This window comes from Harpia harpyja, chromosome 2 (assembly GCF_026419915.1).
Source record: "Harpia harpyja isolate bHarHar1 chromosome 2, bHarHar1 primary haplotype, whole genome shotgun sequence".
Lineage (NCBI taxonomy): Eukaryota > Metazoa > Chordata > Aves > Accipitriformes > Accipitridae > Harpia > Harpia harpyja.
In genome coordinates this window covers 34,509,871-34,530,016 of record NC_068941.1, presented here as the reverse complement: position 1 = coordinate 34,530,016, position 20,146 = coordinate 34,509,871, and the positions used below count along the sequence as shown (strand labels likewise).

At 40.9% G+C, this 20,146-nt stretch overlaps 1 protein-coding gene across 1 annotated transcript in view; it reads left to right on the top strand.

Annotated features, from left to right (window-relative positions):
• Positions 1–19,082, top strand: part of MTTP (microsomal triglyceride transfer protein) — a 28,544-nt gene extending 9,462 nt beyond the window's left edge. The window contains exons 6-18 of the mRNA XM_052775729.1: positions 637–776; positions 1,636–1,786; positions 5,207–5,364; positions 6,223–6,391; positions 6,975–7,082; positions 8,067–8,279; positions 9,345–9,556; positions 10,195–10,292; positions 10,394–10,515; positions 11,299–11,526; positions 15,944–16,068; positions 16,397–16,567; positions 17,495–19,082. Of these exons, the coding sequence (XP_052631689.1) occupies positions 637–776; positions 1,636–1,786; positions 5,207–5,364; positions 6,223–6,391; positions 6,975–7,082; positions 8,067–8,279; positions 9,345–9,556; positions 10,195–10,292; positions 10,394–10,515; positions 11,299–11,526; positions 15,944–16,068; positions 16,397–16,567; positions 17,495–17,663 (2,064 nt within the window). The 3' untranslated portion in view covers positions 17,664–19,082. The remainder of the gene's footprint in view (positions 1–636; positions 777–1,635; positions 1,787–5,206; positions 5,365–6,222; positions 6,392–6,974; positions 7,083–8,066; positions 8,280–9,344; positions 9,557–10,194; positions 10,293–10,393; positions 10,516–11,298; positions 11,527–15,943; positions 16,069–16,396; positions 16,568–17,494) is intronic.
• The last annotated feature ends 1,064 nt before the right edge of the window (positions 19,083–20,146 follow it).

Genomic DNA, 20,146 nt, shown 5'->3' with positions numbered 1-20,146 from the left:
CCTCCACTACTAGTAAATGCCTTTTTAAGCAGTTACTACTGAGTGCAGGCTGGACACATGCTGAAGGCACTGGGATTCTCCGCATCTGAAACTGACCTTTCTCAGCTCAGAGATGTACAACGGTAGCCCACGCTCTGTTAATAAACCCCCTTAACACTATGACTGAATTCTGGATCTTCACACTTGCCACAAAGACTTCAACTTGTTTACAAACAGATCAAGCGAGGTGGCTGGCTTTGCTTCGCGGGTGTGAACGTGATGATCTTATTTACAAGACATTTCCCTGGAAAAGCTTCTCATCTTATTTAAAGTGTATTTTAACTAAATGTAGTACTGGGCATTTTCTCCGTTGCAGCCTGCTCCATAACTGCCACCCCTCCTTCCCCTTTATTTTCCCCTGGTACGTATTGAATTTGAAACACATGGTGCAGAAGTGAGTGGCTTCTTGTTGCAGAAGGCATTCTTGAGAACCAGATTTATAAGCTTAGCTTGAGATATTGTCAACCCACATGCACCTTCCTCATTTGGCTCTATTTCATTACGAGTTTTGCCCTGATTTGGAACTGTGAGCTTTTTTCCTATTCTGTTGTTTATTGATCAGCCTTTTTCTCTGGTTTATTTTTAAATTATTTTCAGATTTTAGATGTCAGTACAAAAGCCACATCTGCCACAATTTATGTGCTGGAAGACAGTTTCATTAAATCCATTAAGGCAGAAGAAAATTATGTTTTGCTTCTGAATTCCCGACGAAAAACAGGTGCCAAAATAGTTTCAAAGTAAGTTGGGCAGTTTGACTGTTGTTGATGGTAGCAGGACTAGTGGTTCAAGTCAGGTTTTATGTGTATGTCTTATAGCATCAAGATCTAAGGCTGTAAACTCTCCAGGTAAGGATTTAGGTCTCTTTTGTATTCATATGGTACCTAGTCCAACTTTGATTAAGGGCTCTCCATACTGCAAATAATAAAGAATGGCACTCATAAAAAAATAAATTAAAACAGCTGGAATTGGCCAAAACATTTTAAGCAACACATTACTTCTGTAGGTGTTCTGTTTCTGTGTCCTCTCATTTCTTAAGAAATACTTCCAATGGATCTCCATTTCTAGTATGTGAAAGTTCAGAAGTATAGAAAACAAAATCTGCTGCATAGAAAGGAAACAACAGTGAAACCTAGATCTGTGTTAGACTCCAGACTCCAAAACACTGAAAGTTTGGAGATACCCATACAAGATAAATGATTCGGGCATCTCCTTAGTATTATGATATTAAAAAAAATGTACATTCAAAATCTCACTTTCCAGATCTTCTTATGAACAAATATATGAAAAATTTAAGAATGTATATGGTTACTGAAGGCTGTTTACCAGGTCCTATAAATCCATACTTTCGGAAGTCTATTATTAAGGTATTTTATGCCACATACCTCTAGCAGTAATTCTGCTGGTATCAGATGCTTCTGTTACCTTAAAAAAGCCATAGACTTGCCATGTTCTGAACATTTTAAAATAAGACTTCAGTGACTCTGTGTTCTATATTTTTGGCCTGTGGAGGGGTATTTTTTTTCCTCTTGCTGTGATTTCTGCATTTCTGCTCTAACATTTGAGCTCTAACCGTGTTTTCACTGTATGGATACACAGGCAGAGACTGGAATTGAAGTCAGTACAAGCTGGCCCTGGACTGATCGCTGGGAAGCAAGTTGCCAGTGTTATCAAGACCTTGGACTCCAGTTACGTTGCTGTGTCACTAGCAGCAGACCCAGTCAAATCCGAATGCAAAAAGTGTCCTTCAGTAAGTAAACACAGGCTTGTTGGATGTCAGGTGTGTTAGCTGAGCAGAAGAAGTGTGAAAGAAGCTTCCATCCAAGCAGCCCACTTGGAGGGGTCTAACGTAGCAATATAAAATACGCCCCAGAGTGGGGATCACGGTAGTGATGCAATGGTGCTCCACCACACAAGGGTGTTTTAAGACCTGCCTCTAAAAGTACCAACCTTTTTGGTCTCTTTCAAAGATTGAGTGCAGTATTTCTCAAGACCAGTAGAAAATACAACACCCTTTCGTTTTATTTCGTCTTTGCCAACCTTGAGTTGGCAGGAGCTTATTTCCTCTGGGTAATGGAGTGGGAAATTACTTTTAAGATGGTTGGCCAGTGTTTATAAACAATTCTGTCATGGAGGAGCTGAACTGCTCCTAGAAATTGCAGGTAGTTAGCCATTCCTTAGGCAGGCTAAACATTTGTTGGTAATACATCTAGCCTCTTCTTTCTGCCTGACCCTGAAGGAAGCCTTTTATTTAAAAGACTTTATAGCTATTTTATAAGTGTAAAATGGGGCTTTAGTATTCTTGGCAAGTCCAGTACTGTTCTCATTTTTGCCCTGGAAAACAAAAATTACCTGTTTTTTTTATATTTAAGACATCTAAAGACTACTAAGATCCTGGTACTGTACATGCATCATCCTTTGTTTTACTGATGCTATTCATCTTAAACTAATATAAATGTCTACAGTGATTGTTAGCAAACAGTTTTAATGCTATTACCATTGTGGAATGAATTTAGCAGTGAATAGGAACATTCATTTCAAGATTATTATTCTCTGTCAGTTTTTGATAAGCAAGGTAAGGCTTCTATTCAGCACACATAATTTTAATCCTCCAGAGATACTTCTTATGAGCACAAATACCTTAGTATATTGGAATCTGTGCTAGTTATTTGGAAGTAGCATTGCACTGTAATAATTTATCTTGCCTAATGCTTGTTGAGCCGCAGAGAAGATAAAAAAATATGTTGCGGGAAATGAAACAGAAATGATGCTGCATGCGTGCTGGAGCAGTTCTGAGCAGGGAACATCAAGGGTTCTCAAACAGAGCAGGGACAGGTGGTTTTTCCCTGACTCTGCCCATTGGGGTTTGTGCTGACCAATTTGTCACTTGGAACCGAGTTTGTCATAATAGTTATAATTTCCAGACCAAGATAACAAACATAGGGTATAATTCCAGAGCACTGCCTGGGGACTGAGCTATGTCATTATAAACCTAATGGCACGATGAGAATGAAGTCCTGCTTTCCCACTGTATTTTACAGTAACTGCTATGAAAAGATGGGGGTCTATAAACAGAACACTGTATCCAAAGCAGCAACATAACATTTGGTACTTATATATCATAGTATACATTAATGCCATGCTGACATGGTATGCCCTACAGTTTTACGTTTTCAAAACCCTTTTAAAATCATAACAGGTCTTATCTCTATCTTTATGAATTTGGTAAAATAACCATGACTATCCCCACTTCACAGATGGCAGCACTAGCTTCTGTGAGGTTATGGCCAACATTTACATTTAAATTTAGGCCTAGATTTCTGTGTTTAGACATCATAAAGCATGCTTTTTTCAGAAGAGCTCATGGTTCTTACTTTTTTTTAATGCTCATGGTTCCTACAGGAACGGATGCTTGCCCCTTCTGAAATTGAGGTGGGTTTGTTCTGTCTTGTGCAGCCAACCTTTGTAGGTTGGTAAAGCAGCTGTCAGGCACTGACATTCAAAACCAACTCCTGCTCAGTTTAGGACCTCTTGGTTTGGCTTAAATTTTCCTAGAGTGCCCACAAGACCTCTGGTCTGATCTCTCTGTCAGAGAGACAGAGATTCATGTCTGAGCTTGGCTGAGTTGCCATGTGGAAATGCATGCATCTGTGCCTGAATCCTTGGGGTATTCAATCCAAACTGCCTGACATTCACATCAGGAGAACGAGGCCCCTCGCAGAAGTCAATTGTGAGTGCTGTTTTTTAAAGTCCTGGTCACTGCAGGAGGCAGCAGCTGCTCCTTGTAGCAGTTGTATGGTTAGAGCACCTCCCCAAAGAGGAAGACTTGGTCTCCGCTCTCTTTTGCTTGAGATGGCTCCAGCTCGCATCTCCCATCTTGCTTGTCTCTAAGGTATAGGCTGAGCTGACTCAGAGCAGCCCACACAGCTGGGCTCTGCACAGGAGAAAATACAGGCTTAATGAGGTTAGAGATTTTTTTGCCAGGCTATGGTGCAACTTCAACAGGGGGAATAGAAAGTGCCCCATATGTTTATCCAATTTCAGCTTATAATAGCCACGCTGACCTTGGTGCTAAGCACTAATCACCAGTTGAGGTTAACAGACCCATCTGTGCCTCAGAACACGAGCTCCTCCCAGCTGGTCATTAATCCTCAGGAAATATCCTATGTCTCAATCATTGTTGCCTAATTATTGTTTGTTACAGTTGATGGAAGTTGCACTCTGTACTGCTGAATGATACTTTTATTTGCTGGCAGGTTCGAGTGTTATTGCCTAATACAAAACCCATGAAGAGGGGAAGTATTTTAGTAAAGGTCAAATGGGTGCTAGTGTTATTTCCCACTTGGGAAAACTGCAGTAAACACTGCTGCAAAGAACAGCTGAGTTTTCACCAAGGAATGTTCTCGATAATTTGAGATAACAGAGGTGAAGGCAAGTGAGAGAGGAAAGGTCAAAATACCTGCACCAGTTTCTTATGGGATTGTATCTGGAAGGACAGATATAGGTGCTGTGGTACCACGTTGGCTCATTCAGGTAAAAAAAGTGGTGGATGGAATAAATACAGCAACAACATATGAAGAAGCCAATACCTGTTCTAATACCATCTTACCTGACATTTTGTACAATAACCACAAATCCCTCCCCATCTTATGCAGGTTTATGAATAAGAAATGGGAATTAATTATGGGACATTTACTCCTGTTCCACACTAACCACTTACAAAAATACCGTCTTCTAAGAAAATATGATTAATTTGTGAATTGGGGATTGTGCATCTCACTTCAAAAAAACTGATTCAGGAGAAAATGGGAACAGAAGGCAAACACTGTATTCACCAGAAAGCGCGGTAAATTTGCAAGAGAAGAGAATTCACCTTATTCCAGTTACAGTATAAATAAACATGTTTTGTTCCAAAATAGATTGTATTTAAGGCAATGTACATTATCAGAAAATACTAAAGTGTTGGAAGAGAGACAGCTATAGAAAGGTTTCAAAGATATTTGTTCTGGGGTATCATCAATTAAATAACACTTAGCTAAAGGATCAGCAATCTATTGGATTTCAGCTAATTTGAGCAATAGCTGGCCCACATATCTGCATTTAGTAAGTCTGATTTTGAGAACTGAAACCACAATCTGAGAGATTTGACATAACATGAATTATTCTGCAGCTTTCTGAACACTGGCAGAGCATCAGAGAACATATGTATCCTGAAAAACTTTCCAAAGCTGAAGCAGCAAGAAGCTTTTTGTCCTTCATTCAGAACATCAGAAAAGCTACAAAAGAGGAGATACTGCAGATTATTAGAAGTGAAAATAAAGAACTTCTGTAAGTCATCATGAAAAAGCTTTCAAAAGTTTAAGTTACTTAAAACTGCAGAATGGCAAACTGCTTGCAAACGGATTCAGTTCTACTGGTGATGCCCTAGCAATGCAAAAACAGTATTCAGTACTGCCTGCAGGAAAAGGACTTTTTTTTTTAAAAGCTGTGTTTGTTCTTGTAGTATAATATATTTGCAGCACACTGTTCCGCTACCAGGATTGTATCTACAGTGCAAGGCAAACATACTTTGTAGCTTACCCAAAGCTTCTCATCCCAACTGCTTGTTCTGAAACACTCCATAACTTGTTCTTGACTTCCCCATTTGTTTCCTTCAAAAGGAAATACAGCAAAGAAGGGGATGGTTCATGCCTGGATATTGTCCTAATATTAGAGTTTGGGTGTGAACAGCAGGCACACCTAGACTTGGGAGTTGGAAAGCATTTCCAAGTCCCACCATGCAGCCAGGATCTTTCAAACAAATTATAACAGTTGTTAACAATAGAGATAAACCTGAGAGTAACTCAGGTAGCGTAGCTGCCATTGTGTATTTAGAAATAAAGCACTTTTTTCCATTTACAACCTTGTCCTGTAAACTTCAAGACGTTCTGGTTTTTTAATACTTTTTTGGTCCCATATTTGCATAAATTCAAATGTTATTATCCATAGATATGAATAATTTCTGGAGTTCATCTACCATTTTGAGGCCAAAGAATTCAGAGACACAGTTTTTTCCAATAAGAGTAAAAAATTCTCTCTCTTACCTGCAATGAAGGTACATGAGCTTCTTTCCTTCTATATGCAGCAAAGTCTTTTCAGTATTTTCTAGATCATTACAATGATATGTTCATTTCCACTTCTTTGTAGTCCACAGGTAGTGGATGCTGTAACCTCTGCTCAGACCCCAGCATCACTGGAGGCCATACTGGAGTTTCTTGACTTTAAGGATGCAAGCACTTCTACCCTGCAGGAGCGATTCCTGTATGCCTGTGGATTTGCTTCTCACCCCAGTGAAATGTTCCTGAAATCTTTAACTGTAAGTCAAAGGACAAAACAAATACAATGGAGTTAATACTCTTGAGCATTGTTCCTGTCAAAGGGGAAGGGAAGAAGAAATGACTGTTGCTGTTTCCAATTTTCCTTTCTTTATCCCTTCCAGGGTGTCCTTTAAGTGTGCCAGTAGCATAGAGCCTGGAAACAACAAAAATTCATAGGTCCAGACTGAAAGTCTATTTACTTTGTAAAATGTTATCAATATCTACTACTTGGAAAAGTAACATAATACTGAGTGTTAGCAAAACAACTTGAGGGTTCTTTGATTGTTGCCTTATCAGAGTCCTGTAACCATTTAATACTCTTTTTTTTTTTTTTTAAACATAGCTTCAAAATGAATCTACTATTTGAGACACTGAATGTAACTCAAGGGGAAAATGGCAGTCAGTTATTATATGTAATGATAGAGCAGTGCTCTGCTTAGCCTGAGCCCAGGCCGTTGTGGTCATCACTGCCTTCGCATTGCACTAATGTTCACATGAAATGAGGGAGGGTATTCAGCCACTACAGACTGTGGTTCATCATATTTAGACAGAGAGACTAACAGTATTGCTTTTGCATAACAGGCTAAGTTCAAGGGTGATATCGCAAATGAAGAAATCAGAGAAACTCTTGTCATTGTCATGGGAGCGCTGATCAGAAAGCTGTGTGAGAGAGAAGGCTGCAAGCTTCCAGTGAGTATCTGCTGTTCACTTCTGGCCAAATTCTGGTCTGTAACACACGTGAATGATCCCTGCTGATGTTACTGGGAGAGCATGAGAGACAGGGGGGAAAAATAAGCCCATAAACTCCTATGTTTGATAGAGAGAGAACTTTTTTTTTTCTTCTTTTTTTTTTTAATAATGACATCTACTTTGTCAGCTTTAGGCTTTAATCTGGTCTCTTCCCATTTCTGTGGATTTGTCCCAGTTTGCCCTTGTTTAACAGAACTTTTTCTCACTGCCTAATCTGTCAGCAGAAGCAGTACTTGTGCTCCCTTGTCGAAAAGCTTTGTATGTCCTCAGAGAAACACTGGCAAACTCAGGATCTATTTAATATTTGCAATCACCTTAGGTTATTTCAGCTCTGTGAAGAAAATTCCTTGGTTCAGGTACTCAGCTCTGCCCCAAACATGCATAGAACAACCCAGGAGGAAGGCTATCACCTTGACTATGGACTGACTAGATGCTGGTGATAGAGGATGAGGATGATCAGACAAGGCACTGCTGCCTGCTGGATCTCTGCTGTTCGAGATTGCAGCACACTGCTGAGAAGACACAGGGCACCTGAACGGCCCTTAGGAATCCCTTTTTCCTTCCCCTGTTAATTGCCAAGCACTGTTATAACATTATATTATGAAGCACTAAAGAACAGTTCCCTTGTCTTTTTTTGTGGGAACATGTTGGCCTACAAGTAAGACCTGTGAAGTCCCTGAATCAGGGCGGGGGCAGCCAGCAAATGATAAAGCTATGGACCAGGTGTCACTGTGGCTATAGCCACTTTGGTTATGCTTGAAGGAAGCCATCGACATACAGTTTACAAAAGACACTTTTGCTAACCCTGTGCAATGATGCTTTGAAACAATAACATGCTAGAACCCAGCCCTACCCCTCCTACTTCTGCGAGGGAAAAAGGTAGATTTATGATCACCATTTAAACATGCTGTTGATTTTCTTTAGGCTGTTGTGGAAGCCAAAAGGCTGATTCTAAGTCGACTGGAGAAGGCTAAGAAAGATGACAATGTGAGGATGTACCTGCTGGCACTGAAGAATGCACTCCTTCCTGAAGCAATTCCGCTGCTTCTGAAGTACGCCGAGTCAGAAGAAGGGCCCATCAGCAATCTTGCTGCCACTGCCTTGCAGAGATATGATCCTTCTTTTCTCACCAAAGAGGTAAGAAAATATACTGTCCAAGAAAAGAAGTGCAAGAGACTGTATTAAAAATAAAGTACAAATTAACAGAGTTCATCTGTCAGTCCCATTCTTTTTAAAGATGCCCCACGTATGGTTTTTTTACCTCCAGGAAATTATTATATACACTTCAGTTCCAGCCAGAAAACTCTGTACATTCCTGCTTGTCAAATCCCAGCTCCCAGTCTGCCAATGCTAGTCAGCCTTTGGTTCCAGAGTCACACACAGCCATCGAACATGGCAGGCAGTCTGCAGGGAAAACTGGGCTCCCTTCTCAAGAGCACTGCTTTCTCTGTGATGTACAGGAGACACTAGGAACACTTGGGCACCTGCGTAACCCCTGTTCTTTCTTGTGCTTTCACATAGCCAGGGAGAATGCATGAAGTAAGAGGAGAGTAAAAGAGCTGCATCTTACCTTGCAGCCTCCAAGCGTAAGAGACGACATACAAAACAGCAGAAGCCCTGCTTCTGCTGCATCCCATCTCATACCTACAGCTGACAGCTGTAACTGAGTTTGTCAGGGTGCTGCTCTGCAATGAACATGCTGGAGGCCGTTCTGTCAGTGGGGCTACATGGCTCTCCATGGACTTACCTGTAACAAAGATGGGTCACAACCTGCTCAGGGACATGAGGCCACCACAGGCACTATCTAGAAAATTAAAATTGCAAGATTCTTGATTTTTTTAAAGTACATATTCTCGTAATAGTCAAGCAAATCTCTCTCTTGATCTTACCACTGCCACCACAGTATTTTGATCTTAGTGCTCCTACTTATTTACAGCCCCGCTGTGAAAATCAGTGTGGAAGGCTGTATTTGGACTGTGGCTGAGAGAACATGACAGATGCCCCACTCGCCCATGTGGTCACTGAGCTATACATGTCTTGTACATTCCAAAAGGACCATGAAAAACAGGGTGCTGAAAATATATCCTTATGTATTAGCCTTAGCTATGGAGCTAGCTTAAGCTGATATTATAAACGAGATTCCAACCTGTACTTTGCCCAGTCATCTGTGTGCACTGACTGAATAATCTGTTTCCTGACCAGGTGAAGGAAACAATGAACAGGATATACCACCAGAATCGTAAAGTCCACGAAAAGACAGTGCGAACCACTGCAGCTGCTATCATCTTAAACAGTAACCCGTCCTACATGGAAGTGAAAAACATCCTGCTCTCCATCGGTGAACTGCCTCTGGAAATGAACAAGTACATGCTCTCCATGATCCAAGATATACTTCACTTTGAAATGCCTTCAAGGTACATTAAGTTCAGTATAAATAAATACAGCTCATCCTTATTTCTTTGCAGAAACCCAAAGAACACACAGGTTCTCATGAATTACTACTGTAAAATTTAAGGAGAGTATAAAAGGACGCCTAATTTTTGTGTCACTTTTAAGTATTGATATTTCAGAATAAATCTCTGCATTTCAATGACAGTCATTTAATAGCTATTCACATTTTCACAGGTACGAATAAGAATTAGGCATCTAACTTGCATTACTGTAAGAAATGCCATCTGTTGGTCTTAATTCTCTTGGTGGGGCACTTGCTTTTATATTTTAAGAACCAGTGAACCAGAAAAATTGCAAACATCACAACACTAGAATGAAAATAATCAAAATATCTCTTCTTCTCAACAACATTAATTTTCAAGCAAGAGCTTTGCTTGCCTTTCCACCTATGGCTGCAGGAAGTAGCTGAAATTGGAAAAGAGACTCTGGGTTAGGGCGGATTTTTAGTGGAAAAATGTGAGGGTTTTGAAGACTCTCTTTCCTACAGGGAAATTCACCCTCTCTCAAATTTGATATTTCTACAGAACAGTAATACATTTGGTACTGTAACATTTTTGTGTCTCTGTGTTTTTGCTTGTTTGTTTGTTTTGAAATACTACAGCAAAACAGTTTGGCAAGTTCTGAAGGACATGCGTGCTCATAACTATGATCGCTTCTCCAAGATGGGCTCTTCCTCTGCCTACTCTGGCTATATTACACGTATGTAACCATGAAACTGCCTTTTAACCCTGTTTGTATTCCCGAACATTTGATTAATCCACTAGTTTAGTCACAGGTACCTTCTTTCTTTTTTAATTAAGGTGGTCCTGATGTATCATCCACATACAGCCTTGACATCCTCTATTCAGGCTCTGGCATTTTAAGGAGAAGTAACATGAACATCCATATTTTCAACAGAAATGCTGAACTTCATGCCAGCCAGGTAACTGCCACACTGTACATAAAAACTAAGCCAGTATGTTGTCCTCTTCTTACAGCTTCTAAATCAATTCAGCTAAAGTCTATGAGGTTTGCTGCACTGGGCAGAGAACAAGCCAGTAACAGGGGGAAAAGGAACTCACAACAGCCAATGAGGCACTTGTTTGCCCTAACCAAAAAGACAGGTGTTTTGCTCTGTATCATATATCAAGTTCTGTCTTTGGTTAAAGCCTACACTGTTTATCTGATGTAATCAGTAAAAGCTTTGCGAGTTTGTAAAATCAAGTCCCGTGTTTCGGGTATAACACAGAATGGAAATACAAGGAGTAGATCAAATGTACGAATCAAAGAGATTTAAATGACATGACTCAGTTTTGGACTTTTCTTAACACTGGCAAGTACCTTCAATATTATAATCCTCCTGAATTTCTGCAGGACAAAAATTGTGCAGCGGAACATCTTTGGGCTTTCCTCCCAACTGTCTGTGGAAAATAGCTGTATGAATAAAGGCAAATGTGTTTGAAAGAACAGTAGGCTCGGGGTTGTGATCTGCATGTGGGCAAATTCTGCCTGCATCTAAAGGGAAAATACATGCCATGAGATTATTTTATCTTCCATTTTTGTAGCTGCTCTGCCTAGCTCCCTTAAGTCTTAACCCCATACTTTTTCATCTACAACTACATAAATTAGAGTTAGGCTCTTAGACATTAAGAAAATGTGTAGGGTTGTTAACAGCCTGGGCCAGGCAGAGTTTTTTCGTTGATTCTGTGTCACTGTTGCTTCTTAGGTGGTGATTGAAGCTCAAGGTCTGGAGTCCATAATAGCTGCAACTCCTGATGAAGGCGAGGAAAACCTGGACTCCTTTGCTGGCATGTCAGCCATTCTGTTCGATGTCCAACTCAGGCCAGTTACATTTTTCCAAGGGTACGGTGATTTAATGTCTAAAATGCTCTCAGCAACTGGAGATCCCATTAACGTGGTGAAAGGACTTATTCTCCTGACAGATTACTCACAGGTACTAATAGCACACTGTTTGCTTCTTTTTCTCTCTTAAGCACAGATGCTCCCTCCCCCACACCGTTACGTAGGACATCTTTTTTTCTTTCTATTCAATGCTGATAAACCTGATCAATGTTACATAGGCTTCTCTTACTATGGGAGCAATAGAAAAGTAATAGGTATTAAAAACCAGAATGAAATTACATGAAAAGCAATCGAGAACAAAGGTGAGAACACATATCATTCTAGAAAACAAAGTAACACTGAATAATAGCAAATCCAACTGAGTTTCCTGTAGAAAACTCATATTGCTATCAGCTACGGCCTCCCCTCCCACAGTTTCTTGTAATACAGTATTGTCCCATGTGACCACCTAAGTTTTCCTCTTCACAAGTTGTCCAGAGACCTTACATCCAATTAGGCAGTAACTGGCAGGTTCTGAATGAATGAATCACTGGTACTCAAACTTTCCCAGAGAACTAGCCTTCAAAGAACAATGCTAAGATGTCCAAATTTCAAATGCTTATTGCTAGGCAAAACGAGGAATTAAAATGAGGATTACACAGTTTTTATGCAACTGTCACCCCAAATGGTCTGTTAATTTTATGCTCAAATTAGACTCATGTACAAATATAACCAGCTACATAATGTATTACTGGAGGACTGAAAATCTAGACATGTCTCTGAAAGTGCAGGGCCAGCATTTGGCTTGATATTTTTGTTCTTCCCAAGCAGGGATCTCCTTAGAACCTGTGGATTTAACAGCAGCACTCAGGTCATGAAACATCTGGAGGCTCGAACTTTACTTTTTACTTCTCCCCTTTAATTCTTGGCAAAAGAAAATGCCAAAAGCAGATGATGAGAAAATCCACTCTGATCAAAAATTACACAGACACCCCCCCCCGCACATGACAGCTGTCCCCATCCTGAACCCAGCTCAGCCCCTTTATAATGGTATTATAAGTCTAGAGGGCTTCCCATGTAGTGCACAAATTGGCTAACTAAAGCTCATTCCAACAATGCTTTACAGTTCACACGCAGATTATGGGCAAAAACTTTACCATGACCTATTTAACAAACAGACTGCAGAGGTGAGAAAGATAATCATGTCCAGCCCTGAGCATATGAGCATGGTGTTTACAGAACTAAATATTTCCAACTGCTGTGCATGCACCAAGCTCCATACATACCCTGGCCGAATCAGCTGGCCAGGCACCCTGAGAGCTCTGCCAGCCAGCAGATTCTCCACTCCTCGACTTTGGAGAACCTCACAAAAGTCTGGGGCACAGCAGGGCTGGGACTGCATGCCATTTTTAACAATATCAGGGTATCACATTTTCGGTCAGTCACTGACTCTGGAAGCCTGAGCAGCAGTGTAATGAGATAGGATCCCTCCCTGCTTTCTCTCTTGGGTTGCCACTAGCACAGTTGCTGCCTAAGCTCTTTGGGACTTAAGCGGTGGACACAACCAAAAGCGTGTGTTCACAACCAAAAAGGCACTTGTTCTTACCTCTACACCCCACAAAGGCAAAAATCGTTTAAAGCACTGTTGAACACAGCTTCAGGCTGAGCTGTGTTTTAAACACAACACACCTTTCTAAGAATGGTTTTACAGCTACGTTCCACGTCAACAGCAACATCAACATGGTTTGGGCACTTCCACATAACCCAGTTAAGCTTCATTAGAAATGCTTTCACCTGTCAAGTCCCTGAACTGTGATTACAACTGTACCAGAAAACACTGTCAGAATGGAAGTGTGAATGGCATAACACTGGAACTGAGGAAAAACAGTGCATGAGAGCCGTAATTAATCTAGCTTCCTGATAGTTGAGTACTACCTCTACTTTCCCTGGCCAGCATGGACAGGCCTTGCCCAGAACATAAGCCCCTTTACAAATTCAGACTGTAGACAACCAAGCCAAATGTGGATTTATCTTCTTTCAAAGAAGGAAACCAGGCATGGGAAACAGTGCCCATTCTATGATACCAAAACTCAGTGTGCCGCAGCTGGTTGCAGTGTGATTTCAGAACAGGCGAAAACCAAACGTAAGATACAGACAGGGCAGTTGAGATTGAACATCAAAAGGACGGCTTGGAAGCCAAGACTGGAACCTAAAAATGGGGCAACTGAATTGCCAGGAAAGAACTTATGTAATATTTGGGTTGCAATTTTTGGATTGGCGCAGCCTGATTTTGAGAAAAGGGATTTTTAAATATTAGAAAAGTTCTGCTCCCCTACTGCTGTTTATAAGGATCATTTTGCACAGAAAGACCAAAGCTGAGTTGTACTCAAAGTGCTGTCAAATCTACCAAATAACTGCCCCCCTGGCAAATAGCTTCCTTTCATTAACTTTACAACTGCAGTAATCACAATAGGCACATTTTGGAGAGGTGATTTCCAAGTTAATAATATTGCTTCTAAAGCTTACACTCCCACCCACCATCTGTAATATCTTTTCTTACATAACTCCACAAACTGAAATCAGAGTGTATTTTACAGCCACTGCCAGTTCTCACAGCATCATCTGAGGGCTAAGAATAACCATTCAGAAGTTATAATTCCCTCTATAAAATAAACAGCTCTGATAAAACTTTTTTTGAGACTCCTAAGTCACCTACATTAAAGTTCAGTAGTGTTAATATTTCTCCTAGGCAACACACCTGCCAGAAGCACAGAGAAATTAAATACTGTATTAATAGGTCAGAGAAACCATATGAAAGCCAGACCCCAGTGGAAGATAGCCAGTTCCCAAAGAAGGGCCTGTTTCAGCCGTCTCTGCATTGCATTACAGTAGCACTGTCAGTGCAATACATAAAGAAACTATTTTTTTACTGAAACATAGCACATTTCAGCATTTTAAACAGTAACAAACTACCGATTCTGATCTTTCGGATCACATTTTCCACTGCAAACGACACACAAACCTTAAAATAGCAAGGGAAAGGAAAATACCGCTCCTGAGGAGGCTGGGTCCCTGTGATTTACATCTACCATCAGCCTAGATCGGATTTGCACATGAGGCGAAGTACAGGACTGAGCTCTAAATAAGGAAATAGATGAGCTAGTAAAACTCAAGTGCTCCTTAGCTTCTCTGCAGGTGTCAGTGACAAACCTGACTTAATTCTAGGTAGCCTTTAAATCCTTAAACTGTGCAGCCATTGCAAACCAAGCCTACTCTAATATTATTAGGTGTAATTTGACAATGCATCTAAAAATATCTGCTCCACTGGTTGTGTGTACATGTCTCTGCCAGAACGTATACTGTTACCTCCTCGCTCATTAACAGCTACCCACCAATTCAGTCCCAATTAAAAGCATAGTAAAATAAAGTAAAACAAGCTTTATCTCCACACCTAAACAGACCAACAAGGTAAGTATTCCTTGCCCCATTGCAGTCAGTAGAAAAACTCCCGTTGATTTCAGAAAGACCACAATTCCAACCCATGATTTTTACTTGGGGGAAAATAAGAAATCAGAGCACAATATGACCGCATTTGCTGGGGGTGTGCTGGGTTTATAAGCCACAGCCAGCCCACTGCATTCTTACGTTAAATCTCACACCCACTTCAGCAGCAACTGACTGCCAAGTTGGTTCTGCAAGGAGATTGTTTCAGAGATTGTTTGTTTACCCTAAAAGGTGATGTAACCATATACAGCCACCATAATTATACAAGTCCTCGATTACAGCAGGAAAACTTTAATGCTCTGAATAAAAACGTCCCCAAATGTTGCTCCTTGATATAGGGATTAGGAAGCTAGACCGTCTCTGCTTGCTTCTTTCTTAAATCCTGAGACAAAATTAGCTGGAACCACTGGGCTACTGAATAGCTAAGAAGAGAAGAGAGACTTTTAAGGTGCCTGGACATGAAAAAGCGGGGGGGGGGGGAAATTCAGTATTCACATGCCCTACAAATGGCTGCAGCATTACAGGTGCTGAGAATACTGCAGGCACAGAAACCCAGGAGGAGGGAGAAAACCAGGCGGGAGAGAGGAGGAAGTGTCCTGGACACAAGAGATATGATCGAAATAAACTTTTCCCAAATTAATGGTTCCTTTAAAACAGTGAATTAATCCACCAGTTCTTAGGGAAGCAGGACAACTATATAAAGTGAGTTAGATTGCCAAGTTGAGTGAACCTTAAAATCTTGGCTGTGTGTCAAAACTTAAAAGTAATGAGCTGCCATGACCCTGAGCTATATTATCACTTCCGAAACGGACTCCACGTGATGCATTTCCAGTCTAGCCGCAGAGGTTTCAAGAAGCTATGAGCACACTTGATGTTTGATGGAAAATGCATTAAATGCAAATTCACAGTGGCAATTAAGGCACCTTAGCTTATGGGCTTGGCCACCCAGTACAAAAGGGAGTAAGGAAACCACGGAGGTCTGCAGTCAGTAATGGGGATCTACCTGTGCTTTCTGACGGCTCTAGGAGATTCAGCTGCAGTCCGGGCCGAGGGCCAGCGCGGAGTTCCTGGGTGGCCTGGCCATCGACATCTCGGGAGGGATGGAGTTCAGCCTGTGGTACAGGGAGTCCAAAACCAACGTCAAGAACCGGTGAGATACTCCTAGTGTGCGCTATAGCTGCAGAGAGCTCAGGATCCTGAGCCCCGGTAGTCCCAATGAGAAGAATTTAAATGTAAAAGACCTTGCAGTTAAATTTAAACAACAGTTATGTGCATGGGAGAACATTTGTACTTCTCTTTTCCTTTCCACCTGGGTAACACCAGTTCCTACTGGTCTCATCTGAATTTATATACCGTTACCTGAAGAACAGGCTCCTTTGAGGGCAGTTTTTATGTATTGATGGTAGGACTGTTTGCAATTTAATTTCCTTTTTCTTAATGTGTTTTGAATTAATTGTAATGCCTGAATTTATTTGCAGGGTAGCCATGTTTATAGCCGGTAACACTGAGGTGGATTCCTTCTTTGTAAAAACTGGTATGGAAACCACTTTGGAAGCAGAAACAACATTAGACTTCATCTCCACGGTGCAGTTTTCACAGTACCCATTTTTAGTCTGTATGCAGATGGACAGAGTCGAGTCTCCGTTCAGGTAAGAACTAAGACCACACAATTTCTGAGGTGTCCTTCCAGCCAGCTGCTGAATCTGGAACTTTTGGTGTTTGCAGCCACGAGAGATTAACAACAGAGGCCAAATTTCAGCCTAACACCATCAGGTGCCATGTAGGCTGTTACACACATCAGCCTCTCTGCTAACCCATTCTTCCATGTCCCTCACCCCTAAGCTTCAGAAAGGACCTTTTTGAAGATCACAACTTTCTCTGAATGTGCACTTTAGTCCAATTTTCTAATTTGGTTTTGCAAGTAAACTAACTCAAGTGGAAGGACACTGGTCCCCTTGCGTACAATCAGTTCTGATGGTGACCTGAAAGTTTGCCAGCAGTAGTTCTGTATTACACTGCTGAGAGAGGAACTGCATAGCCATAAACTAGCTGAAGCGGCAAGTTTTCTTCATCATCTGCTATTTACTAGTGTCACAAAAGTACCTGGTGTGTTAAGCTCTTGCAGCCGTTGAGTTCTATCATATTTTATTAAGGCACCAACTTCCCTGAAAGCTGAACAACTCTGCAATAAGGTAAAAAAAGATGCTTTCCAGTAGCCAAAGAGTAGTAATTGCATTGCCATGTGAGAAGCTGGGTTTACTACTCCCTCCTAATCCCTATTTGCTGAAACCTAAGGGTGATAACATTTGCAAAGCCTGTGCCAGATTTCCATTCGGGCTTTTCTGATCCAAAAGATGCTAAGCCTGAAAGAACTTAAAGGACTTGAGGATCTCCAGGAAATCCTAAAAAACCAGTATCTGTTATTCTGCAGATACTAAAACATCTTCTGATTATATCTACACATTGTGGAAGTGTAATCTCATCTGTATGTAAAGTGTTTATCTCTAGCCTCACCTACAGGGTACAGCTTTTGTATAAATTTGCTAATGCCAGACCACCATGTTGTGTCTTTACAGGCGTTACGTGACTAAGTATGAAAGTCTACCATCTGGCAGACGGTACGCTGCAAGGAGAGGGAAAGCAGAACTGTTGGCAGGTAATGAATATCCTCTCCATCAAGAGAATTCCAACATGTGCAGGAAGGTTTTCGGCGCAGTGTCTGATTCCTCCAGCAGCTGGTTTTGAAATGAGCACCTGAGCTTTTGCTTTCCTGAATCCATGGCTCCCTCAATGACTTAGGCTTGTACGTACCGAACTAACTTGGAGCTTGATCTTGCACTACTGCAGTTAATGGGAAATTTGCCATTGATTTCAACAGGCCAGGATCAAACTCGCAGTGCGTGCACAGTGTTTACATATTAACCTATATTTAAGACTTTTGTAAAAAAAAAGCTAAAGCAAATAAAGACCAATTTGGTAGTATTCCATGCACTCCCTTAAGGGTGGTGCTAGTTCTTTATTTTTACTTTTTTGTGCCAAAAGCAAAAACAATCCCTCATTTTTCTTTCTTGGGGAATACCGAAGTCCGTGTTTTTGACATGCAGTAAGAACAATTATGATGTATAAAGAATGATTATTTATGAATATATTTTAAAGTATTTAGGTGTTTTAGGCCTATGACCAATCCTCCTTCAAATATTCAAGTATTCACATCTAAATGGGACCATGAATTCCTGCTTACTCAGTATTGCCTGTTTACAAAAAAGCAGGTTTTATTTTACATGATTTTAAAGGGTTTTCCCTTTTTTTAAGCAGTCAGAGCTTGATTATTATTATTATTATTTATCTTTGGGGTTTTTTTTATTAACTGCTATAGTTGAATTGATTAAAAATGTGGGGTGACATTTCCACACAGTTGCCTTAATTCTGTTCCCATTGAAATCAATGCTATAATTTCTGTAGTTATCACCAGGAGCAGAATTAAGCCAATAGTGGTTGCCCTTCAAGGTTGCTTCCTGAAAATCTGTGTCCCTGTGTGTAATCAAGGCAAGTGTATTTCAAAAAATGAGCACCTACTAAGGCAATTCTGAACTATGATGAAGGAAAAGGTCCTGAAAGAAATCCATTTTGAATGCACAGTCCAGCAAAGCCTGTGCAGAGCCAGAATATTTTCTTCTAGGTAAGTTAGACTCATATTTCAATACAAAAAAGTAATCACTAGTCATACAAGTCCTCCGATTAAAATGACTTATACCTCCTTGCTCGTTCAAGCAATGTCCTCATAGGAACTGTGTAAAAAAACCCAATGTTTTACCTTTACAGCATTGCAGATTAAGAAAGAATATACCTCATTCCAGCTCAACTGATCTCTGACATGATCCATCTGATTTAATTTATATAGGACAAGGCGGGTGAGTGCTGGTCACAAAAAAGTAAAATAAAAAGCCAGGAACAATTGTTTTTCAAAAAAACAAAACCATGCAGGAAAAACTCATAGATTTTCATGAAAAAAAAAGTATTACAAGAATAAAAAAAAAATCCAAATTCTTTTGTGCTGTAAAAAAACCGAGAGTGCAGAAATCTGCAAAAATCACTCTGCTTGTTGTCTTTCCTGAAAATGCTGACACACTTCTAGTCAAAGCACAAATAAAACAGGTAAAAATACACTGTGAAAAAATTGTTTGGTTTTCAGTCTTGGTTTTTGCCCATTACCTTCTGGGTTGGGAAAGCCTCTCATTAGGGAGGGAATGGTGTTGATAAGGGCAAGAGGAACCATTTAATTCACCACCACCACATAGGAACCAGTAATATAAGTCGGACACCCACTTGTCCTGGGCTCCCCCTCTAGTCAGGAGACGGAGGTATCTCCAGAGGGTGGTGTAGACCCCAAGCAGGATGCACCACATGCGGGCGGTACCTGCCCAAATCCTCTGCCCAGAGGAGAGGCAAGACCTAGGCGCCCTTCTTCAGTGTGGACACTTACCAGAAATGAGTTAAGGCCAAAGCGATACCAACGCTGCTGGCAGTGACACCACCCGGTGAAATAACATGGCCAGCGCTGCCAGCAAAACTGCTCCTGATCCTCAGCCTTAAACACCCTCTCACTCCCCTGCCAAAGATTTTACACAACACCCCATCCCCAGGCATTCCTCCTCCCTCAACGAGGGGCACTTTCTCCTTCCTCCCTTCCAAACCTCCTCTCCTTCTCCCCAAACACAGTCCTCCTTCTTTCAGCCAGGCTCCCACAAAACTGTCTCTTCCCCTCAATATCCACACTCAAAGTCTGCACCCTCTATTTTGTAGACACCGCCTGATACCTCCGCTACTGTTTTAGGAACTGAAACCAAAGACAAGCTTTTACATTTGTTATTACTACTTGCTATTTGTGTCGTATAAAACAAAAATAAGATCAGAGCTAAGTATTCACGCACTTAGAAAGAGGCAGTCTCCTCCTGCAGTGATCTGACACCCTAAATATAGAAAGTGGACAAAGAGTGGCACAAAGAAATAGCTATCATCATCACTATTTCACCTGTAGAGAATTGAAATGTCAACAGATGACGACCTCAACTCCACATCCTAATTTGCATCAAGTCTGCCAGGCTCACCCATGACTTCACAACCCAAAATCAGAATAAAAAGGTTCTAGATAATGCAGTTTGTATCTGTATGATCTGTGTCTGGTATCAGCAATCCCACTGCAAGGCTTACCCCCTCTCAAATTTATC